This window comes from Cynocephalus volans, chromosome 3 (genome assembly GCF_027409185.1).
Source record: "Cynocephalus volans isolate mCynVol1 chromosome 3, mCynVol1.pri, whole genome shotgun sequence".
Lineage (NCBI taxonomy): Eukaryota > Metazoa > Chordata > Mammalia > Dermoptera > Cynocephalidae > Cynocephalus > Cynocephalus volans.
In genome coordinates, this window is record NC_084462.1 from 34,084,806 (window position 1) to 34,105,177 (window position 20,372).

The 20,372-nt window shown below is 48.3% G+C and overlaps 2 protein-coding genes across 2 annotated transcripts; both read left to right on the forward strand.

Moving 5' to 3' along the window:
* The first annotated feature begins 5,625 nt into the window (after positions 1-5,625).
* On the forward strand, positions 5,626-9,900 carry CHCHD2 (coiled-coil-helix-coiled-coil-helix domain containing 2). The gene is made up of 4 exons (XM_063090931.1): positions 5,626-5,864; positions 7,418-7,667; positions 8,411-8,561; positions 9,598-9,900. The coding sequence occupies exons 1-4, from the start codon at positions 5,815-5,817 to the stop codon at positions 9,606-9,608; spliced, it is 462 nt and encodes a 153-aa protein (XP_062947001.1). The 5' UTR covers positions 5,626-5,814; the 3' UTR covers positions 9,609-9,900.
* A 2,546-nt stretch (positions 9,901-12,446) lies between these two features.
* PHKG1 (phosphorylase kinase catalytic subunit gamma 1) lies at positions 12,447-20,372 on the forward strand. Its single transcript, XM_063089596.1, has 10 exons — positions 12,447-12,602; positions 14,603-14,717; positions 15,269-15,447; positions 15,789-15,843; positions 17,887-17,952; positions 18,213-18,376; positions 18,760-18,850; positions 18,958-19,111; positions 19,178-19,303; positions 19,386-20,372. Exons 2-10 carry the CDS (start codon positions 14,635-14,637, stop codon positions 19,629-19,631), a joined length of 1,164 nt encoding a protein of 387 aa, XP_062945666.1. The 5' UTR covers positions 12,447-12,602; positions 14,603-14,634; the 3' UTR covers positions 19,632-20,372.

Here is a 20,372-nt window from a genome sequence, read left to right on the forward strand (position 1 = left end):
ACTTTTCATGTCAAATATTCTTTTATAACATTTTTAATGGCTGCACTCATTCCATCATACATACAAGGGGTCTTCAAAAAGTTCTTGGGAAGATTCGTATTATCTTTCTTTTGTTTTGGTTTGGGTTTTTTTTTTTATCAGCACCACACTCTCCCGAGTGAGCCACGGGCTGGCCCCTAGGTTTGGGTTTTTTTTTTAGCAGCTGGCTGGTACAGGTATCGAACCCTGGACCCTGGTGTTATCAGCACCACACTAACTGAGCTAACCAGCCACCCCTTAGTATTATCTTTTAATTCCACTTTTCCATGAACTTTTTGAAGTACTCTTGTATGTATCATTCCTTATTTAACCAATTCTATATTGCAGGACCCAGGTTGCTTACAGGTTTTCCATATTTTATACATTTTGTTAAATGAACATCCCTACAGGTAATTTATTCCCACAATCATGACTGTTTCTTAATTTCTTAAATTCCTAGTATTCTTAAATTTCTGGAACACGGTTTGCACAATTTAAAAACTTCTGATACCTCTTGCCTAATTTGAGCAGAATTTTTACTGCAGTCATGCCTGCAAGCATTCTTGGTCACTTCTGATCACTGTCAGTAAATTTGTTGAGAATGACTGAAATCACTATGGAATGAGAAGCTTTTACACAAGGGCACTTCAGAAAGTTCGTGGAAAAATGGAATGTAAAGAAAATACAAATCTTTCCATAAACTTTTTGAAGACCCTTCATATAAATTTTACTAAAGAATGAACTTCAGCACATCCATCCCAGCAAACTATAAATAATATGTAGCAGAATTCTGGTATTTATTTTCCATTCCTGCTTTTTTTGTTCTTAATTTTAATTAACTTTTTACATGTTCTTTGTTTTTTGAATAGAATATATTAACTGTTTCAAAATCCAAAAGATATAAAATGTTATACAATTAAAAGTCCTCCCCCCACGCCACCTCCATGCCACAGACACCCAGTCCCATTCCTGAAGGCAACCAGTGTTATCAACTTCAGATATTTTATGCGTATACAATGTGGTCTTTTCTCTCCATTTTACACAAATAATAGTACACTATACTCAATTCTGCCCCTTGCTTTTTTTTCTTTTGATAGTTTATCTTAAAAATCATTTCAATCAATATAGAGAGAACCTTCCTCATTCTTGTTTTGTTTTGATTTGTTTCGTTTTTGGTGGCTGGCTGCTCTGGAGATCCAGACACTTGACCTTGGTATTTCATTCTTTTTTTCATAGCTGCACATTATGTGAATGTACCATATATTTTTTAAACCAGTATTCTACTAACAGTAATTTAGGTTATTCCCATTATTTTACTACCACAAAATAACTTTGTACAAACATCTAATGTTCTCTCAATTTAAGAATTAATGACTTAGCCAAGTATGATTAAAATTGTCTCTCTTCTGGTCTGGATTCCTTTTTGTCTTGAATTTTTCAAAGTTCTGCTCAGTCTAAGCTCAAACTTGTGGCAGGTTGTGTCCTTTATAAGGCTCCTTTTCTCCATCTCTGCTTTTGAATTATCCAAAAGCAAGTACAGAGTCTTCTTTGTAAAGTGTTCATTCCTTTTTTTAAAAAAGATGACCAGTAAGGGGATCTTAACTCTTGACTTGGTGTTGTCAGCACAATGCTCTCCCAAGTGAGCTAATCAGCCATCCCTATATAGGGATCCAAACCCGTGGCCTTAGTGTTATCAGCACTGGCTGGTACAGGGATCTGAACCCTTGATCTTGGTGTTATAACACTGAATTCTGACCAACTGAGCTAACTGGCTAGTCCCATAACAGTAATTATTTCTTGACATAAATTATGGGTCTAAGGAGTAAAACAAAACTTTCACTTTTTTATTTAAAAGTAAACATTTACTATTTTTACAGTCTAAAACATGATTAAATAAATAGATCATCAAATTGGCAAGATACATTAACTCTATAAATAAATGGGGGAAAACATGAACAGATGATTTAGAAAATAGAACTGATAATAAAACATAAGGAAAGATGCTGAATTTTGACAAATAAAAATGATGAGGACTTTTATCTATTAAAAATAGTCAAACAAGGGCTGGCCCATGGCTCACTTGGGAGAGTGCAGTGCTGATAACACCAAGGCCATGGATTCGGATCTTAAATAGGGATGGCTGGTGCGCTCACTGGTTGAATGTGGTACTGACAACATCAAGCAAAGGGTTAAGATCCCCTTACCGGTCATCTTTTTAAAAAAAATATTCAAACAAAATAACCTGTTAAATTATAATACACTATGCTGTCAAAGGTGCAGTGAAATGGGCAGTTCCTTGTACTATTAGTGATATTTACGTTTTATATAAGCCTTCAAGGATAAAGCTTGGCAATGTGTATCAAGGGCAATGTATTAGTCCATTTCTGTTGCTTATAACAAAATACCTGGAACTGGGTAATTTATAAGAAAACAAAATTTATTGGTTACAGTTTTAGACGCTGGAAAACACATCTGGTGAGGTGACCCTACAGTAATGCAAGGTGTCACATGGTGAGAATGATGGAGCCAAGAGGGAGACTCTCAGGTGCTCTCCTTTTAAAGCCCTCAGAATCACACCCATGACCACCATTAATCCGTTCATTAGGGCATGGTCCTTAGAATCTAATCACCTCTTTAAGGCCCCACCTTTCAATTACCATAATAGGATTTTCCACCCTCTTAACATTCACAGTGGGGATCAAGCCTCTAATACATAAAATTTGGGGGACACAGTTCAACCCATATCAGGCAATAAGAGTGTTCATGCCCTGTGACTCACAGTAAACTCACTTCTGGAAATAGAAGGACCTAGGCCTAGCAGAAAATGTTTTTAATCCTTTCACCCTGGGTGATGAGCCCAGCATTGACTCTGCTGCGATGCTCTGCTCTAGGTGCAGGGTTGTTTCATTTATTTAGTTTAGTTTTTCTTTTTTAATCATCCCTCTTCAAGTTTCAGGATGTGTACTCACTCCCCCATCTGGTTCCCATGAGAGATCCTCATCCCCCTTTCACACACTCATGGCGGCAGCCTGGTGGAGTGACTGCATGTGCCTCCTCACCCCTCCAAAAAGGTAGATGGACAAACATGAAGGAAACCCATAGAAGGCACCTGTGAAAGAAGAATGGTGGCCAAATGAATGGAGTAGCGAGGGAGTGGCTGCCGGAGCAAACACGACCACGGAGTGAATGCTATTCACGTCGCTGAATTGTAAGGTCAAAAATGCTTCTCAAAGGGCCGACCCGTGGCGCACTCGGGAGAGTGCGGCGCTGGGAGGCAGCAGCGCTCCCGCCGCGGGTTCGGATCCTATATAAGGATGGCCCGTGCGCTCAATGGCTGAGCGCGGTGCGGCCGATCACAAAAAGACAAAAAAAAAAAAAAAAAAAAAATGCTTCTCATGGTCGGGCCAGCCTGTGGCTCATTTGGGAGAGTGTGGTGCTGATAACACTAAGGCCACGGGTTCGGATTCCTATATAGGGATGGCCGGTTAGCTCACTTTGGAGAGCGTGGTGCTGACAACACCAAGTCAAGGGTTAAGATCCCCTTACCGGTCATCTTTAAAAAAAAAAAAAACATGCTTCTCGTGGTAAATTCGGTGCAATGTCTCTTTTCACTCTAGTGTAAAACAAAATCAAACACCGTCTTTGTGACAGGAGTGAGTTCCCGGCTTTGTGGCAGAGGGCATTGGCAGTGAAAACAAGAACAAAAATATAAACAACAACAACAAAAAAGCCCCAAGGGTTCAGTAATTCGGAACATTGTCTTTCAAGAAATCAAAAGGGAAGTCAATATAACTTGTAAATGACCGTAGGTTCTGCCATGGAAAATAAAAGGCAGGGAGAAGCATACCCTGACCAATTTTCAAGGCAGCAATAGCACTATGAATTACGTGTCATGCTTACTTCTTAAGTTCCCCCTCCCCCTTTATGGATGGGTGTATGCATGTGTTTAGTCAGTTATTTAGTTATTATTACTATTATTTTGGATTGGACACGTTGAAGAATCATCAAAGCTGTTGCCACATGTGGTGTAGATGTCTAGGTAGACCATGCCTGACCTTAAGGATGGACAAAATCATATTGGGAGGAGGAAAAATATATAGGTGTATATATTTACATTTACCGTGGGAAACTATTTTCTCTTTATCAGAAAAAAAGCTCACAGAACACAAAACTGGTCTGTGGCAACATATGCTACCTTGAAAATGCAGTTGACGTTGCTATATAGGATCTAAGGGTACCATCTAATGGTAATTAACTGGGAGGGGGGATTTAGCAAGTCCTGCTTGTTCAGATTCTTCTCTCTTTCTCTGTGTTTTCCTTCCTTTCCCTCAGGTATAAGGCAGGACCCCTCTGGAATGAAGCTCTAATGACCTATTTCAGGGTAAGGTCAGCTAAGTTTCCTGACCCGTGTAGGGTAGAAATGTGTGATACCTTTTCTCACGGGTTAAGGAGAAAAGCATAGCGAATTTATTGAATTGATTTTTTACATGACACAGGAGCCTTCAGATAGGAAGACACAAAGACCCAGGGAAAACTTTATTTGTATGCTGAAGTTCCATGGAAAATGGACAGCCATGTAGAAATGTGATCTCACGGTCACAGAATGAGGGAGGCCTGTCTGTTCAGATTCTTCCTGACCTCTCTGTGTAGAAAATTCTCCGGGAAGAGGCAGGACCCCTCTGGAATGAGGGTTTTCTAGGGAGAAGGGAGATAGGAGAGAGTGACCTTTTTAGGCGGAGAGGAGTTCTAGTTTCTGTGATGTGTGTGCGTCTTTGGGTCTAAAGCGAGTCTCTAGACAGCACAGAGTTGTAGCATGGGTTTTTATCCTACCTGTCAATCATTGTCACTTGACTGGAGAATGGAATTCGTTTACGTGGAAAGAAATGACTGAGAAGGAGGAAGTCCCTTCTATCATCTCGCTGTTTTGTTTTTCTAGCGTTTTGGGGCCCTTATTTTCTGCATGACTGTCTTCTTTTGTGAGTAGTTGATTTGGGGGAGAGAAGGTAGGGACATGCTTAAATTCCTTTCTCAATTCCTTCCGTGTATACTGTATAGTTATTCGCTTTTTCTCTCGTTTTTATTTTATTTTTGTTGTTGTTGTTGTTGTTGTTGTGTAGCTTCTCCCTCCATCCATGGCCGGGCGATGTGGGGATCCGAACCCTTGACCTACGTGTTACAACACCGCACTCTAGCCCACTGAGCTAACCGACCGGCCCTTTCGATAACTGAATCCACACCCAAGAAAGAGAAACACAAACGGAACCGACTCAGCTCTGTCGATCCCTGCCTAAAACTTCGTTTCTTTCTTTTAAGTTCCTATTATTTTCAGGCACTGTGCCTCAAAAAGTACTTGCCAAAATAAGTAACCTGCCCGAGGTCCCCTGGCAGTGAAGCCAAAGGTGACCCACCTCTCAAGGACGGGTGTAACCCTCCGCGCGGACACACACATGTGCGACCACGCTTCCTCCGTGCTGAGAAGCAAAATGCCCGCGGGGCCGAGTCGCGCTAAGGCCATAGGACAGGCTTCGCGCCGCCACCGCAGGAACTTCCGGTTGCGAAGTGCCCCGGCGCCGAGCGCATGACGTCAACCGCATGCGACGAGGCGCCGCCGTGACGTCCTGCTCTTCCAATGACCTTCAGGTTCCGAGGCGGCGTCGGCAAGCGGAAGGCCTGTCTGCCTGGGCGTGGACTGGTCGCGTATTGAGGCTGCCTCGCTTCCCTCTGTCCCTCTTCCCCGAAGCCGCCGCTCTCCCCGCAGAGTTTCGCTGTCTACTCGTGGGTCCGCCAGCGCTTGCCATGCCGCGTGGAAGCCGAAGCCGCACCTCCCGCATGGCGCCTCCAGCCAGGTGAGGCCGTCGCGGGTTTGGGGCCGAAGCGCGGGCGCCGTGCCGCAGAGCGGGCCTGCGGCGGGGCCGGCTTGGGTTGTGTTCAGACGGTTTGCTGGGAGTGTGGGGAAGGGCTTACTCGCGGACAGGGTTTTATAAAGTTACGGCCACTTGATAGGAAGTTAAGTCGTAACCTTTTGACCTAGCCTCATTTGGGGGAAGAGCACTCACAAATCTGAAAACCGGCAGAGGGACGTGATATACGTGAAGATGTTTACAGCAGTGCTGGGCATGTTAGTGAGATTGTTGAAAGCAGCCAGATGTCCTACAGATGGGAGTAGTTGGAATTAATTTTGGTATAATAGTTAAGAAAGTCACTTTCACTTACTAGGCTTCAGTTTTCTCCTCTTCAAAATGAAGGCGTTACTAGATTCTTTCCCCAGATGACCATCTCAGGTCTTAATTTAAACGTTACTGGCTCAGCGAGACCCTCCTTGATTATCCCACGATTGCGATGTCTCACAACGTACTTCCCCTCTCCTGATATTTCTTAACACTTAATGTAGTATGACACAGTATTTTAAGTTGATCCCTCAGTAGAATGTAAGCTCCATGAAGGCAGAGATTTTTTTCTCTTGCTCACAGTTACATTCCCAGCACCTACAGCCCCTTGTACGTGGTCTTTCTAACTCAATATTTTCTATATTTTTTATGAGGTTTTGGAATAACTGTGCTCTTTAAAGATACTGTGGACTATATGAATACATGGAAATGGTTGCAAAAAAGCAGGAAAAAATATAGTTGTCCCTTGGTATCTGCGGGGGATTGGTTCCAGGACACTCCCCTACCCCAGAGGATAACAAAATTCTTGGATGGTCAAGTCTCTTATATAAAGTTGTGTAGTATTTGCATAATATCTATGTATATCTTCCTGTATATTTTAAATCATCTTTAGATTATTTATAATACCTAATACAATGTAAGTACTGTGTAAATAATTTTATAATGTATTTTTTTTGTCATATTATTTCTTATGGTTTTTCCCTTGAATATTTTTGATATCAGTTGGTTGAAACTGCACATACGGAACCCACAGATATATGGAGGGTCGGCTGTAGTTTATGCTTGGTGATTACAACCTTAACAAAAGATTCAAGAGATAAAGTAATGTAGATAGTTCATGGAATTGTTTTTCATAAAGTTTTCTTGTACGTACTCATTTAAAATGAGGGCTGTCTGGTTAGCTCATTTGGTAAGAGCAGTGTTATAACACCAGGGTCAAGGGTTCGGATCACCATAAGGGCCGCTTGCCAAAAAAAATTTTTTTTAATTGAAAATCCTGAGGTTTATTTTAATAAACAAGTATTCTGTTTAAATTTCCTTCCTTTATAAGAGTTTACAAGGGTTTTTTTAAAAATTTAATTTAATTTACTTTTATTTTTTGGTGGCTGTTTGGCTGGCACAGGGATCTGAACCCTTGACCTTAGTGTTATAATCAAGTGTTTTATAAGTTGACAATTTCCAAAACTGGTTGGAAGTGAGAACTTCGTACTTTGTGTTCTTTTCTTTCAAAGCCGGGCACCTCAGATGAGAACTGCACCCAGGCCAGCACCAGTGGCCCAGCCGCCAGCAGCGGTCCCACCATCTGCAGTTGGCTCACCTGCTGCTGCACCCCGGCAGCCAGGTCTGATGGCCCAGATGGCAACCACTGCAGCTGGCGTGGCTGTGGGCTCTGCTGTTGGGCACACACTGGGCCATGCCATCACTGGGGGCTTCAGTGGAGGAAATAATGCTGAGCCCTCAAGGCCTGACATCACTTATCAGGTAAGATTTTGCGCAGCATTTTCCTTCCTTGGGTGTATTTTATGAGAAAAGCTGGTTGTTTGTAAATTCCTTATGAATAGGAACTGTTTTTAATTTTAGAATCCACAATGCTGTTAATAGAAAAAGCCACATTTGGGAGATAGTTAGTGCATTAGAAATACAATAGTATTTCTTCCCAAGGAGGAGAATTGTAACAGTCCAACCTGACTCACTGTGAAACAGCCATTTTTCCCTTTAAGTCTTTATCTTGGTGACACTTTTTACTAATCCAGTCTTGATCTTAGTTAAGTAATCAGAAATTTCTCATAGCTCTGTGATCTCTTACCTAATATTTGCCATTACCCTTTTCTGAGGTGGGTGGATTTTCTCTTCTAATGAGCATGGGTGTGTACTCTGTTGTATTTCTAGTGTACTTGAAACTCTTGTTTCCCAATTTTTTTATAATAGTCCCATTTTTCCTCCATGAAGCTTCACTGAACTATTTATTCTTGAGAAGTCCAGATAACCGTTCCACCTTATTTGTATCTTTGTTCTTGAATCTTTCTGATTGCAAGTGGAATTTTGTGAAAGCTCATTTGCTTTCTGCCTTTAAACTTTTTCACTTTCCATGTTATTAGATGGAAACTTTAATTTGCATCTGGTTCTAGTTCTGTTTCCCCAGTTAATCTGAAAGACAGTGGATACTGCTCTTGGCTATGTGTAAACATAGATTTCTTAACAGTGTTGAATGTTTTCCCTTGCAGGAGCCTCAGGGAGCCCGACCAGCGCAGCAGCAGCAGTTAGAACCGTGCTTCTATGAGATAAAGCAGTTTTTGGAGTGCGCCCAGAACCAGGGTGACATTAAGCTCTGTGAGGGTTTCAGTGAGGTGCTGAAACAGTGCAGACTTGCAAATGGTAGGTGTTTTATCGAACTTACATCTGCTCAATTCAGAGTGGTATTCCTGGACCCTATAGAATTTTGGGAGTCTGTGTTTAATAAATCAAGTTGACAAGTTAGAGGAAGTTTGGTGTAAATTTCTCTAAAAATAATTTAACTCTTCTAACAGACAGTTGGTCCATAGGTTTCTAGTCGTTATATTAAGCTTTTACCAATTATGTTCCGAATTTGATTCTTCGTTAAGCAGGTATGAATCACTGTGCCAGATCTTATTATGGTTACTGCATGTGAGTGATCTTCTAGCCTTAAGGCCATGACTATAAAATTACATTCCATTTTCACCAAAACGCAGGAATGGACATAAAGACTCTGATATATTATTGGCATTGCACACACCTCATTGACAGAGAAGAGTTCATTAAGTCCCTCAGTGGAACTCTTGAGATTTAGGCTTTCTGAAATGTTGGCAGTCAACTTGTTTTATGTAATTTCTTCCTGTTCAGCCTAAGAATTCACCATCTATTACAATGTTTGTTATCATTTTCCCACCTTCATTTAGGTAGCAAATAGGGGAGAAGTTAATCATTTCAGGTGGTTGAACTGTGGCATTAAGAGATGGCATGTGCAAGTTTATCAGAAGTCTGTTGAAGCTACATCTAGTTACCACAGTGGCTACATTTCTGCTTCAGGATTCTGTCCCTAGGAGCACATATGCCCTGTCTTTTCTTACTTGTGGCAAGTGTAGAGTTGAAGATTTGTTGATCACAGGATGCCTTCAGTAGCTTGTAAAAGGGGCTGAGCCCGTGGCGCACTCGGTAGCGTGCTGCGCTAGCAGCGCGGCGACGCTCCCACCGCGGGATCGGATCCTATATAAGAATGACCGGTGCACTCCCTGGCTGAGCGCCGGTCACGAAAAAAAAAAAAAAAAAAGTAGTAGCTTGTAAAAGAAACCAGTAACCTTTGGCTGTTTTCCCTCCTTTCATATTTGGAGGGCTTCTGTTTTGTTGAGTATATGTACCTAGTGCTCTTCTAACTTACCTTTTCTGTTTGCAGGATTAGCCTAATCAAGAAGTTCAAATTGAAGAAATGGAAAATCGACTCTCATGACCAAGTTAATTTAGCATAAACATATAATCGATAGTGCAAGTTTAAAATGTAAAATCATCAGTTAAAGCTCTTCTCTGTTATGAATAGCTTCCTTTCTTTGTAATTGCAATGGAAGAGGGTGTTCTTACTATATAGAAGTTCACTCAGATGGTACAGAGTTTGAGGTTGGGAAAATGTTTGTGTGTCCTCAAACCAGCTGTGTGATATTATTGTTTATGAGTTAATCAGAATAAAGTAATTTTCTTCCAAGATGTGGTGTCTTTTATTTTTTTTTAAAGATGACTGGTAAGGGGATCTTAACCCTTGACTTGGTGTTGTCAGCACCGTGCTCTCCCAAGTGAGCTAACCGGCCATCCCTATATAGGGATCCGAACCTGTGGCCTTGGTGCCATCAGCACCACACTCTCCCAAGTGAGCCACGGGCAGGCCCTCAAGATGTGGTGTCTTTTAAGTGTAAGGTCATAAATTGGGTATGGTATACACACGCATGCTGAAAATATGCATTTTGCCAAATCAGCACCACACTCTCCCGAGTGAGCCACGGGCCGGCCCGCATTTTGCCAAAAAACACCGTCCCAACATGTCTTTAAGTACATCTAGTCTATATAGTCTCTGGATTAACATCCACTTGGAGGATCCGACAGCTCCCCAAGGACTTAGGTAAGGAGTAGCTCACTAGCACACATATCGCCCGTTAAAAAGGTTTCAGGTGCTCCAGGCCTGGAGTTCAGTAGACAGCGGTAACAGGAAACTGCTTGAAATCCTGTTTTAATCAGGTAAATGATAAAGGAAATGTAGGAATAGACCTATTACTGGGTGGGTTCCCTGTGGCCAGGTCAGCACTACATGTCACTGTTCCCCTTGTAGATCTAGTTAATTGGTGGAAGATGAAAACCATTGTCTTAATACGGGCATTTCTCCTGCATGTTTTCTTCTAAGGTGGTGTAGCTTCCTCTTCCTGAAAGACTCGTGCTAGCTGCAATCACCCACTCCACGTTGGTGAAGGACTTAAGGGAATGGGCTCAATTTTGAGCAGATCATTTCTTTTTAAGTAAACCCCAAATATTCTCTAGGAGCTGACCTCCAGCCTACATTTTGTGCTGTGGTTTTCATACTTTTGGGAGTACCTTTCATAGTTTACACGATCTGATTTTTCCCTCACTTTCAGAGACCATTACTGCAGGATGAGGGAGGCGCTGGTGAATGAGTGAATGTTTCGGTTGCTGCCTCCTGTCCTCAGCTGTGTGCTTGGGGTGCCTCACTCTGCTGAACGTTCAGTTCTTAAAGGGGCCAATGCACCCTTGCCTTGAGGACCTGAACGGACACACACAGCTCACTCCTGGTCAGCCCCCCAGCGTATTCTCTACTGGGTTTATCAGTAGGTTCCTTTGCTCATTTTCCCGATGGCTCAGGACCTCTGTGAGTCCACAGTGTTCATGCCCAGGTGGCCCTTGTCCTTAAGGTGCAGCTGTGTATTCTGGGTACCCAAATATTGCTGAGTCAAAGTAAAATAAGCCACTGATGATGCAATGCAAGAGTGGCTGACCTGGCCTCTGCCTGGAGAAGGGCATAGAATAAGCCACTAGGTGTGCTGGCCTTTTACCCTACAGTTGGGAGGGATTTGGGGATGCATTTGAAATTATACGCCAGCAAGAGGCAATAGCTTAGAATCTGAGGGGAAAAAATAGGCCTAGTAACAGTAAAAGAGTTCCAAGTGTTTTCATCCTTGGACATTTGCTGTTATAAGTGGGAGGCCTTTATGCTTAGAGCTCATAACCTGAAGTCATTTTCAACTCCTTTCTATCTAGCAGTTCGGCAGAAGATTTCTCCAGAGTGAAAGAAATAGATGACCAGTGTGATACGGAAAGAGCACTGGCTCCCACGACATCTGGGGTAGTCTAGGCTGTCCTACTGACGTGTTTGGTGACCTAGAGCAAGTCACATTCTCTCTAATTTGTGTTTAATGCCAGAGTTCTGGGATCCAAGTGAGATTGTGTGAGAAATGCTTTGTAAAATGTTAATCAAATAGCTATTTGTGGGCTCATCTCCTATAAATGCCACTGTGTTACCCATCCCCCCTCAATTTGGAATATTAGAATTGGGTTTGGAAAAAAGTAGCTTCAGGGGAACAATAAAGAATGAGTGTGTGCTGTGTGCTGATGTATTGCATATGCTATTTCCAATTCTGTCAACCCCTTAAGGTAGAATCATATTGATGAGGACCCTGCCCCAAGTCGCACCCAGTTAGGGCCCATGTGCTTGTCCTAACTCCTCCCAATAGAAACTGCAGGCTGAAAATAAATGGGTTAAGGAAGGTTCTTTAGATGTAATTATGGAGGGCGGATCAGAGGTGGATTCCCGAAAGGGAAGTTCCCTAGCTTTTAAGGTCTGCATTATGTAGGGCAACCACACAAACTTTCTGAGTGGGGCTGGATGTCTGGGCCCCTGTGACAGGCAGGACTGTGGCATGGGCAGGCCAGCTGCAGCCATCCTGTGCTGAGGTTCTCCAGGGCCTGCTCTCAGCATACATGGGAATCTCTTCCAGAAAAGTGAGTGTGCTCCTCACAGACTGGTCTCATCTCCTCTGGGTCTGAGGCCAAGAGAGCTCCAGAGGGAGGACTGGTCACCCTGTGCTGCCCTGCCTGGTCCCAGGCCACCCACGTTTCCTTCACCCTCCGCCAGAGGTCACCCCTGGTGAGACTTGGCCCTGTGTCCCGTCCCTGCTGAGCCTTGGCCTGCGACCCAGGTTGCAGTTGTGATTTATTTTTGGCACGTCAGCCTTCGGTCATCAAGTAGCAAAACCCAAAAGAAGAGCAGCAAGATATCTTCCTGTGGCCACAAGTGTCTGCTCGGGACACAGCTTCAGCACTCTGTTGTCCCCTCTCCCCCAGGGGCTCTGGGACCTTTGGGATTCTTGTCAAGGTTCTTCAAGGGCCTGCAAGGACCTAACGGTGAGTAGCTAGGCCAGCGATGGACAAAAGCCAGGTGGCAGGTGGGGAGATAGACTGGCTGTGGGGTGGAGGAAGACAGAAACCCCCAAATCGTTAGACCCATCTCTCTTCCCTTCTGAAGGCAGATGGACCCGGGAGAGTGGTGCACTGGCTCTTGAAATCCCTCCTCCAGGGATGTTTTCTACAGAGTAGGTCCCTGTGGCTGTATTTTTGGACTCTCAGAGTTTGAAAGAGGGGTGTTATGTTCCAGAAAGGACCAGGCCACCTACTCCCATTTGGGGACCCTATCCAAAGGAGTCTTGGGGAAGGTGTGAGGGGCGGTGGGGCAGCGGACAGTCAAGCCTCAGAGCAGGGGGATGGGGCAAGATAAACACCCCCACACCCAGGAGTGCAGCCAGAGCTTGGCCAAGCTAGTTGTGCCAGGGAATGGAGCCCCTGGCCCAGGACAGATTCCTGGGGTGGGTCCAGATACACTCTCTACCCACTGAGGGCTGGGGGAAGGAAGGGACCTGGGGCTGCCCAGCACTTGCCAGGAAATGGGCTTATTTTTGCGGCAAACAGACACTCCTGGGCTTGGTTGGTTGCTGACAGGGCAGAGGAGGCCTGTGAGCAGCCACGCACCTGCTATTGGTGGAGGAAACTTGTTATTCTAAACCTTTGTCTTGTAACCAGGCACCCAGTGGTGGGGACAGTGGCTTCCTGGAATAGTCAGCCCGAGCCCTCAGGCAGCCAGGGCTGCTGCTTGGCTGGTCAGCACTTTGGCCTCTTTGAGAAGCCAGGCCCAGAGGGGTGGGGGAGTGGGGCTGGAGGCAACTTTTTCTCTGCTGAGCCTGAGCCTGAGCACTTCCTGTTGGTAGATGGTTTTCTGCATTCCTCAAATCATGCACCCAAGGCAGCTCAGCTCCCTAGTGGGAGCTGTGTCCCTGAAGCAGGCAAGCCAGCTCAGCTCCTCTGTGTCCAGGCCTGAGGGCCCTAGCTGTGTACTGCCCACACTGTGGCAGGACCTCTCAAGGCTCCTTGGCCATTGTTAGGTAGGTCTTGGGGCCTTCTGCTGGCAGGAGCCTGGACCACGGGGAGCCACGCCTGCTTCATGCCTGCATGGGGCACCGAGGGCAGAGACAGCCCGGACATCCTAGAGAGGATCACAGTCTAGTCGGGGGAATGACAGCATGCACTGACAAGTGATACTGGAGGCTGGGACCAGGCCTCACCTCCCAGCTCTGCACCCTCAGAGCACCTGGCATGGTGCTTGGCAAAGAGTGGGTGTTTGGTGCCTGCAGGATGAAGGACTGAATGAGCAAGGGATTATGAAAGACCTGGTTGTGGACAGCGTGGGAGAGGAAGCAGCAGTGGGGGACGGCGGGACGTGTGTCTGGAGGGAGGGGCCAGCTGGGACCCTCCTGACAAGGGTAGATGAGGAGAAGCCATAGGAGCGCCATACGAAGATGAAATCATGAAGCGTCTCATCTTGTCCCCAAGTACAGAGAGCAGAGGAAAAGCAGGACCAGCCTCCTCTCCTGAGAGAGGAAGGGAGAAGCTGCTCTTTAATTTGCCCTGAGGTTTCTTTGAGGTTCTTTCTAAAATCAAGGGTGTGTTGGCCTTGTCAGAGCTCCCCTTGGGGCCTGATCTCCTGCCTCCAGCCTGGGCCTGGGCCTGGGCCTGGGTGACCATCTGTTGCCCCACCTGGGACCGTAAGGAGCCCCAGGGTCTCCTGGGGGTGACAAGAGCATCCAGCCAATGGAAGCAGCCAGCCAGCTCCTTCCAAAGCTCCAGGCAGGGACGTAGAGGAGTGTTCAGAGGGAAGATGCTCATCACCAGGGCCAGAAAGGGTTAGGAAGCCAAAGTTGGCTGAATTTTTTCAGTCGACACTTATTCTGAACATTGATTACGGGCCAGTCCTGGGCCAGGAGATGTAAAGATGTGCAAGAAACAGTCCCAGCCCTCACAGAGCACAGTCCCGGGCCAGGAGGACTGACGGCCTCTTTCTGCTCCCCTCTCAGTGCCCCTTGGAATCACCCCCGAGGAGCTGAGCATGACCCGGGACGAAGCACTGCCAGACTCTCTTTCCGCACAGGGCTTCTATGAGAATTATGAGCCCAAGGAGATCCTGGGCAGGTAAGGCCCAGACGTTTCCCATGAGGTGCTGTCCTAGGCTCCATCAGGCCCTGCAGACTGGAGTGATCTATTTGACCCCGAGCACTAACCCCATTTCTACCCCCAAAGCACTGTCTACCTGAGAATCCATCGGTTTGCGATCCTGCCCTCCTGAATTCAAGACAGATAAGAGGGGTAGAAGAGATCAGAGACCTCTCCCAACAAAAAGTTCCCCGGTGCTGTTGACAAACACATGTTAACCCTGCTTTGGGACAGGATCAGGGCTTAGGGCTCAGAGGGAAGGTCAGGGCCCTAAGAGTTTGCCACTTCTTTCTATGTGCTGAGAAAGAGCACAGTCTGAGGTCAGGAGGCCTGAGACCAGACTTGCTATCCTTTGCTCTGGGCAGATCACCCCTTTGTGCCTTTATTTCTTCATGCTGCCGTCCCCCAAAGCCCACAGTGTTGGGGGAGAATGCAAATCCCCGGGTGAGAGCAGAGCATCTCTGCTGTGGCCTGGACTGGGACTCCCCTGAGGTGAGGGCCCCAAGGCCACCTGTCCTCTGTGCCCCCAGAGGAGTCAGCAGCGTGGTCAGGCGCTGCATCCACAAGCCCACGCTCCAGGAGTACGCTGTGAAGGTCATCGATGTCACTGGGGGAGGCAGCTTCAGTGCTGAGGAGGTGCGGGAGCTGCGAGAAGCCACGCTGAAGGAGGTGGACATCCTGCGCAAGGTCTCGGGGCACCCCAACATCAGTGAGTGAGGGCCCCAAGCTGCAGCATCAAGTACCACCACCACTCTGTCCTGATAACCCCCGTCAGGGAGTGCACCCCCAGTGCACAGCCAGCTAGAACCCTCCAGTGTCCCCACCTTTACCCTCACTGCTGCCACAGAAGGGGTCACAGGCAGGGCTGGGGACGGTGCAGGTGGGGGTGTGGAGTTTGAAGTCCCTGGGCCTGGCCACACCCCCAGCTGACCTCTGAGCACCACCCTAATCCCTGCGTCAGCTTTTAACGTCAGCCTACAGCAGCCTTAATCCCCTTGCCCCTGTCTGGCTCCCCTGCCACCTGAGACGAGCTAGCCATTTCCATTTCAGTACAGCTGAAGGACACTTATGAGACCAACACTTTCTTCTTCTTGGTGTTTGACCTGTAAGTACCCAGCCCTGCAACCAGCCACACTCAGGCCTATGGGAGAGCCTCCTGCTGTGGTCCCCACCCAGCGCTGTCTGGAGACCAGCTGCCAGCCCCCTATGCTGCAGACGCCACATAGGATCACAGACTCTTTAGGCAGATCAGCCCCTGGGGTCAGGCTGCCAGGGATCGAAACCCGGGTACACCACCTACCAGCTGGATCATTTCTTTAAGTATTAGTTTTCTCACCGGTATTATGGGAGTAATAACAGCACAGCGACTGGCGCAACATAAGCGCTATTAACTGCAATGACAATGACGATGGGAGTAACTCAACATTTATTCTAGGCACCGATACAGCAATGAACAAGACAGGCAAGGTCCCTGACTGGCAGCATGTACATGTACACATACAAACACGTGGAGCAGAACCAGGGACTAGAGAGGGACGAGGGCTTCCCTCGACAGCGTGGTCAGGGAGGGCTCTGGGAGGTGACCTGAGCAGAACACTGCAGAAGGAGCTTCCAGCAAAGGGAAGAGCAAGCACATTCGAGAAGAAGTGGGGAAGTCGGGGTTGGATAGTGGAGCTGGCTGTGGGGAGGTGGAGGGTGCGAGGTTGGTCAGTGCCAAGGGCCAGATTCTGTGGGCATTTAGCCATGGGAATGGGAAAAGGGAGGCCCGCGGCATGCCGGGGCAGGTGGCAGAGTGTGGCTTGAAGACCTGGGTCAGTGTCGCTCCGACTTCTGCACCAGCAGGAGGAGTGAGATGCGTTTTTCCTCGCATCAAATGGGACCACCACCAAGTGCTCTGTGAACTGTGTATTCAAGACTTAATTCATAATTTTTATTAAGAAAGTCTCCCAGGGAAGGAAACTCTCCAGTTCCTCGTCGCCCCCTCCACTGTTTTTTCACTGCAAAGCATGAATCTTCTACAAAATGAATCGTTGTTGTAGTAACGGCTAATTTAGGAACTGGATTTATTTGAGAAAATTATTCAAGTAGATTTTGTGCTGTAGGAGCATCTCATATTGTAGCTATACCGAGTACGTGCACACAGTCACCCGCCAGCTGCAGGAAGGCAGGGGCTGCGGATGGGCCTTGCACAGTCCGTGTTCTCTTAAATCTTGGTTGCTGCCGGGGCCACTAGTGAGTTCTCCTAGCGTCTTACAACAGAATTAAAATGATAAAAACTGAATTCACACATTGCCTTTTAGGAACATAGGACAGATACTGTATAAAACAAGGCTCACCTCTGTAAACTCTAGGTCGTCTCCTCAAACAGACCCCCTCACCATCCTACCAACCCAGCCCAGGCGTTTTCTTGCCTCCTGAGGGTGCAGGCCAAGGCACTTGTTCTTTGCCCTGGGAATTCCACTCCTTTTCCTGGAGGGGTGGTGGGTGGGGGCAGGGTGTACCGTTTCCTGTATATCCGAGGGAGACTTTCCTAGGACCCCTCCAGACGAGCCCTGCTGCAGCTGTCCCAGCTCACTGGCACTATCTTGTGCAGCCTCGGGACAGCTCAAGTGTCTTTAACCTTTGAAGAAGTTGCTTGGGGAAGCTATTTTTAATGCTGCCTCCAGGAGCCCTCCAGGGTATGACTAAATTGTTCTCAGCAGAGACCTCTTTCTAGTTCATACCAAGAGGTAAGAAGATGGAACCGCAGTTCTTAATCCTAAGACAGGCAAACTCTGCTCCTCTCACACTTGCACTGCTGATTCCTTCCTTTTGTTCCCTGGGAAAGATCAGGATACTTGTATCCTGAGACCAGTCTGGATATCCTTGATCTGGTCTCTCTTTCAACCCCATCCCCCCAATCCCCCAGCCATGATAAGACCCCAGTCCATGATGTCACTTCTACAGTTGGGGGCCACACTGGTGCAGACTGATGCACGCCCCACCTCTCCACCCTCTCTCTCCTTCCAGTTCTTCCCAGACACCTCTAGTTGCTTCCCCAGTTCCTCCCGCAGACCTCGGCCCTTCACGGGGAGCAGCTTCAGAGGCATTAGGGTGGGAGGCAGCTCTCCGGGGCCAGGATAAGGAGGGAGTGGTCCTGTTCCCACAGGATGAAGAGGGGGGAGCTCTTTGACTACCTCACTGAGAAGGTCACCTTGAGCGAGAAGGAAACCAGGTGAGGGTCCACATGCCCCTCTCTCCACTCCTTTCCCCAATTCCTAGTGCCACAGGTGCTGAGGTCTCAGAGGAGGCACTAGTGCATCTGTCTGGGTGGGCTTCAGTGGCCTCTCCCCATCCTTGGCTCAATCTGGAAGGCTCCTCCTGCCCTGAGTCCTCGCTCACGTGCAGTGTGGCTGGTGTGTGGGCTTTGGTCTCCCTGCCTGTTACCCGACCCCTCACAGAGCAGAAGAGTAGCATGTGTCTGCCCCACCCTAGAAAGATCATGAGAGCCTTGCTGGAGGTGATCTGCACCTTGCACAAACTCAACATTGTGCACCGGGACCTGAAGCCCGAGAACATCCTCCTGGATGACAACATGAACATCAAGCTCACAGACTTTGGCTTTTCCTGCCAGCTGGAGCCAGGAGAGAGGCTGCGAGGTCTGGTAGCATGGCCTTGGCCCATGTCAGGGGGTCAGGCTGTCTCATCAATTCTCCCAGGAACAGACATTGTGTGGGTTTCTCCCGTTTCCCAAAGAATAAAAATCTTATCATTTCAGGGGCCAGGTATCCTTCCCAGCACTAAGCTGAAGCAGGTTCCCATTGCCCAAGTTCCAGGCGAGAAGTGACCAGGAACCAGTGGGCACCAAGCTCATCAGCTTGGCCCTATGAACCCGTACCCTGCCCTGCCCTTGGCCCTGAGGCTGGCCAGCGTTAGGAGAGTCCCAGCCCAAAGGCCACACCTGTTCCATCTCCACTGTGTCTTTGGACTTCCTCTTCTGAGTGTCCCCTGCTGACTGTCCTGATGGTAACCACTCCTGCAGAGATCTGCGGGACCCCCAGTTACCTGGCCCCTGAGATCATTGAGTGCTCTATGAACGACGACCACCCAGGCTACGGGAAGGAGGTGGACATGTGAGTGCTGGCGGAAAGGCCCCCACTGCGGCGGGGCTCCAGGCTGGGCAGGGGAGGAAGCAGCAGCAGGTACGTTGGTGGTGAGGTAAGCGGCCCCATGCGCCCAGGTGGAGCACAGGGGTCATCATGTACACCCTCCTGGCCGGCTCCCCGCCCTTCTGGCACCGCAAGCAGATGCTGATGCTGAGGATGATCATGAGCGGCAACTACCAGTTCGGCTCACCCGAGTGGGACGATTACTCGGACACCGTGAAGGACCTGGTGAGCTCCCGGGCTCGGGCAGGGGAGGCACTGGGGGGACCCGGCCTCACGCGCCCGCTCGCGCAGGTGTCCCGCTTCCTGGTGGTGCCGCCGCAGGGCCGCTGCACGGCGGAGGAGGCGCTGGCGCACCCCTTCTTCCAGCAGTACGCGGTGGAGGAGGTGCGCCACTTCAGCCCCCGCGGCAAGTTCAAGGTACCGCGCGCCTCGGGCCCCTCCGCTCCCCCGGGGTCCTCACACCCCCCGGCGCCTCCAGAGCACCTGCCTCCCCGCGCAGGTGATCGCGCTGACCGTGCTGGCCTCGGTGCGCATCTACTACCAGTACCGCCGCGTGAAGCCCGTGACTCGCGACATCGTCATCCGCGACCCGTACGCGCTGCGGCCGCTTCGCCGCCTCGTCGACGCCTGCGCCTTCCGCATCTACGGCCACTGGGTCAAGAAGGGGCAGCAGCAGAACCGCGCTGCGCTCTTCGAGAACACGCCCAAGGCCGTGCTGCTGTCCCTGGCGGAGGAGGACTTTTGAGGTCGGCGGCCGGGCAGGCCGCGGCCGTCCACGTCGCGGGAGCCGGAGCGCCGCCGGCCGCTGTGCCCGAGGAGAGCTTGGCCCTGGCCCGGAGCCCCTGGGGTCGAGGCCACCAAACCCTCGCACGGCCACAGCAGCCTGGGCGGGCGCCGGCGGCGGGGAGGCCGGACGTGGCCCGGGACCAGCCACCCCCCGCGCCTCCGCTCCCAGCTAGGCCATCATCTGTTTCTCTTTACGGGACGCCCAGGTTACTGACCCTGGGGTCCTCTTCCCTTAAGGTCCCAGTGTGAGGATGAAAGACAGAAAAGTGTCTTAAATACACAACTGCAGGAGATCTTACGGGGGCAGGTTAATCTCCAGGGACTGTTTTAGAGGCATGTGGAAGCCTTATGTAGTTAACGACAGAAAGGGAAGCTTCTGCTACTTGTCTTTCTGGAGTAGTATTTACTGTGTGACTCCTACAGTGGGCAGCTTCCTCCGGTAAATCATTTGGTTCTCCCAGACCCTTTAAAGACGGACATTGTACTTTAAAGAGCATTTTACACACAGGGGAAATCAGGTTCCTTCGGAGGAGCATGAAACACTACAGTTGAGGCAAATAAAGTACACATTTTCCTCCTACAGCAATTTGCTGGGAAAACAAAGAGAACCCAGGAAATCTGTCTTGAAGAAAGAATGTTAGATTCCTGAATCATACAGGGAGCCGGGGAAGGAAACAGATTAAAAATTTTTAATAAATCA

What these genes read in the sequence shown, in the direction of transcription:
- CHCHD2 (XM_063090931.1), top strand. Translation starts at nt 5,815, where the DNA reads ATGCCGCGTGGAAGCCGAAGCCGCACCTCCCGCATGGCGCCTCCAGCC. An exon ending in CGCATGGCGCCTCCAGCCAG is followed by an intron (nt 5,865 to 7,417) that starts GTGAGGCCGTCG and finishes TTTCTTTCAAAG; the next exon opens with CCGGGCACCTCAGATGAGAA. An exon ending in GGCCTGACATCACTTATCAG is followed by an intron (nt 7,668 to 8,410) that starts GTAAGATTTTGC and finishes TTTCCCTTGCAG; the next exon opens with GAGCCTCAGGGAGCCCGACC.
- PHKG1 (XM_063089596.1), top strand. Translation starts at nt 14,635, where the DNA reads ATGACCCGGGACGAAGCACTGCCAGACTCTCTTTCCGCACAGGGCTTC. An exon ending in TTGAGCGAGAAGGAAACCAG is followed by an intron (nt 17,953 to 18,212) that starts GTGAGGGTCCAC and finishes GCCCCACCCTAG; the next exon opens with AAAGATCATGAGAGCCTTGC. An exon ending in CGGACACCGTGAAGGACCTG is followed by an intron (nt 19,112 to 19,177) that starts GTGAGCTCCCGG and finishes CCGCTCGCGCAG; the next exon opens with GTGTCCCGCTTCCTGGTGGT.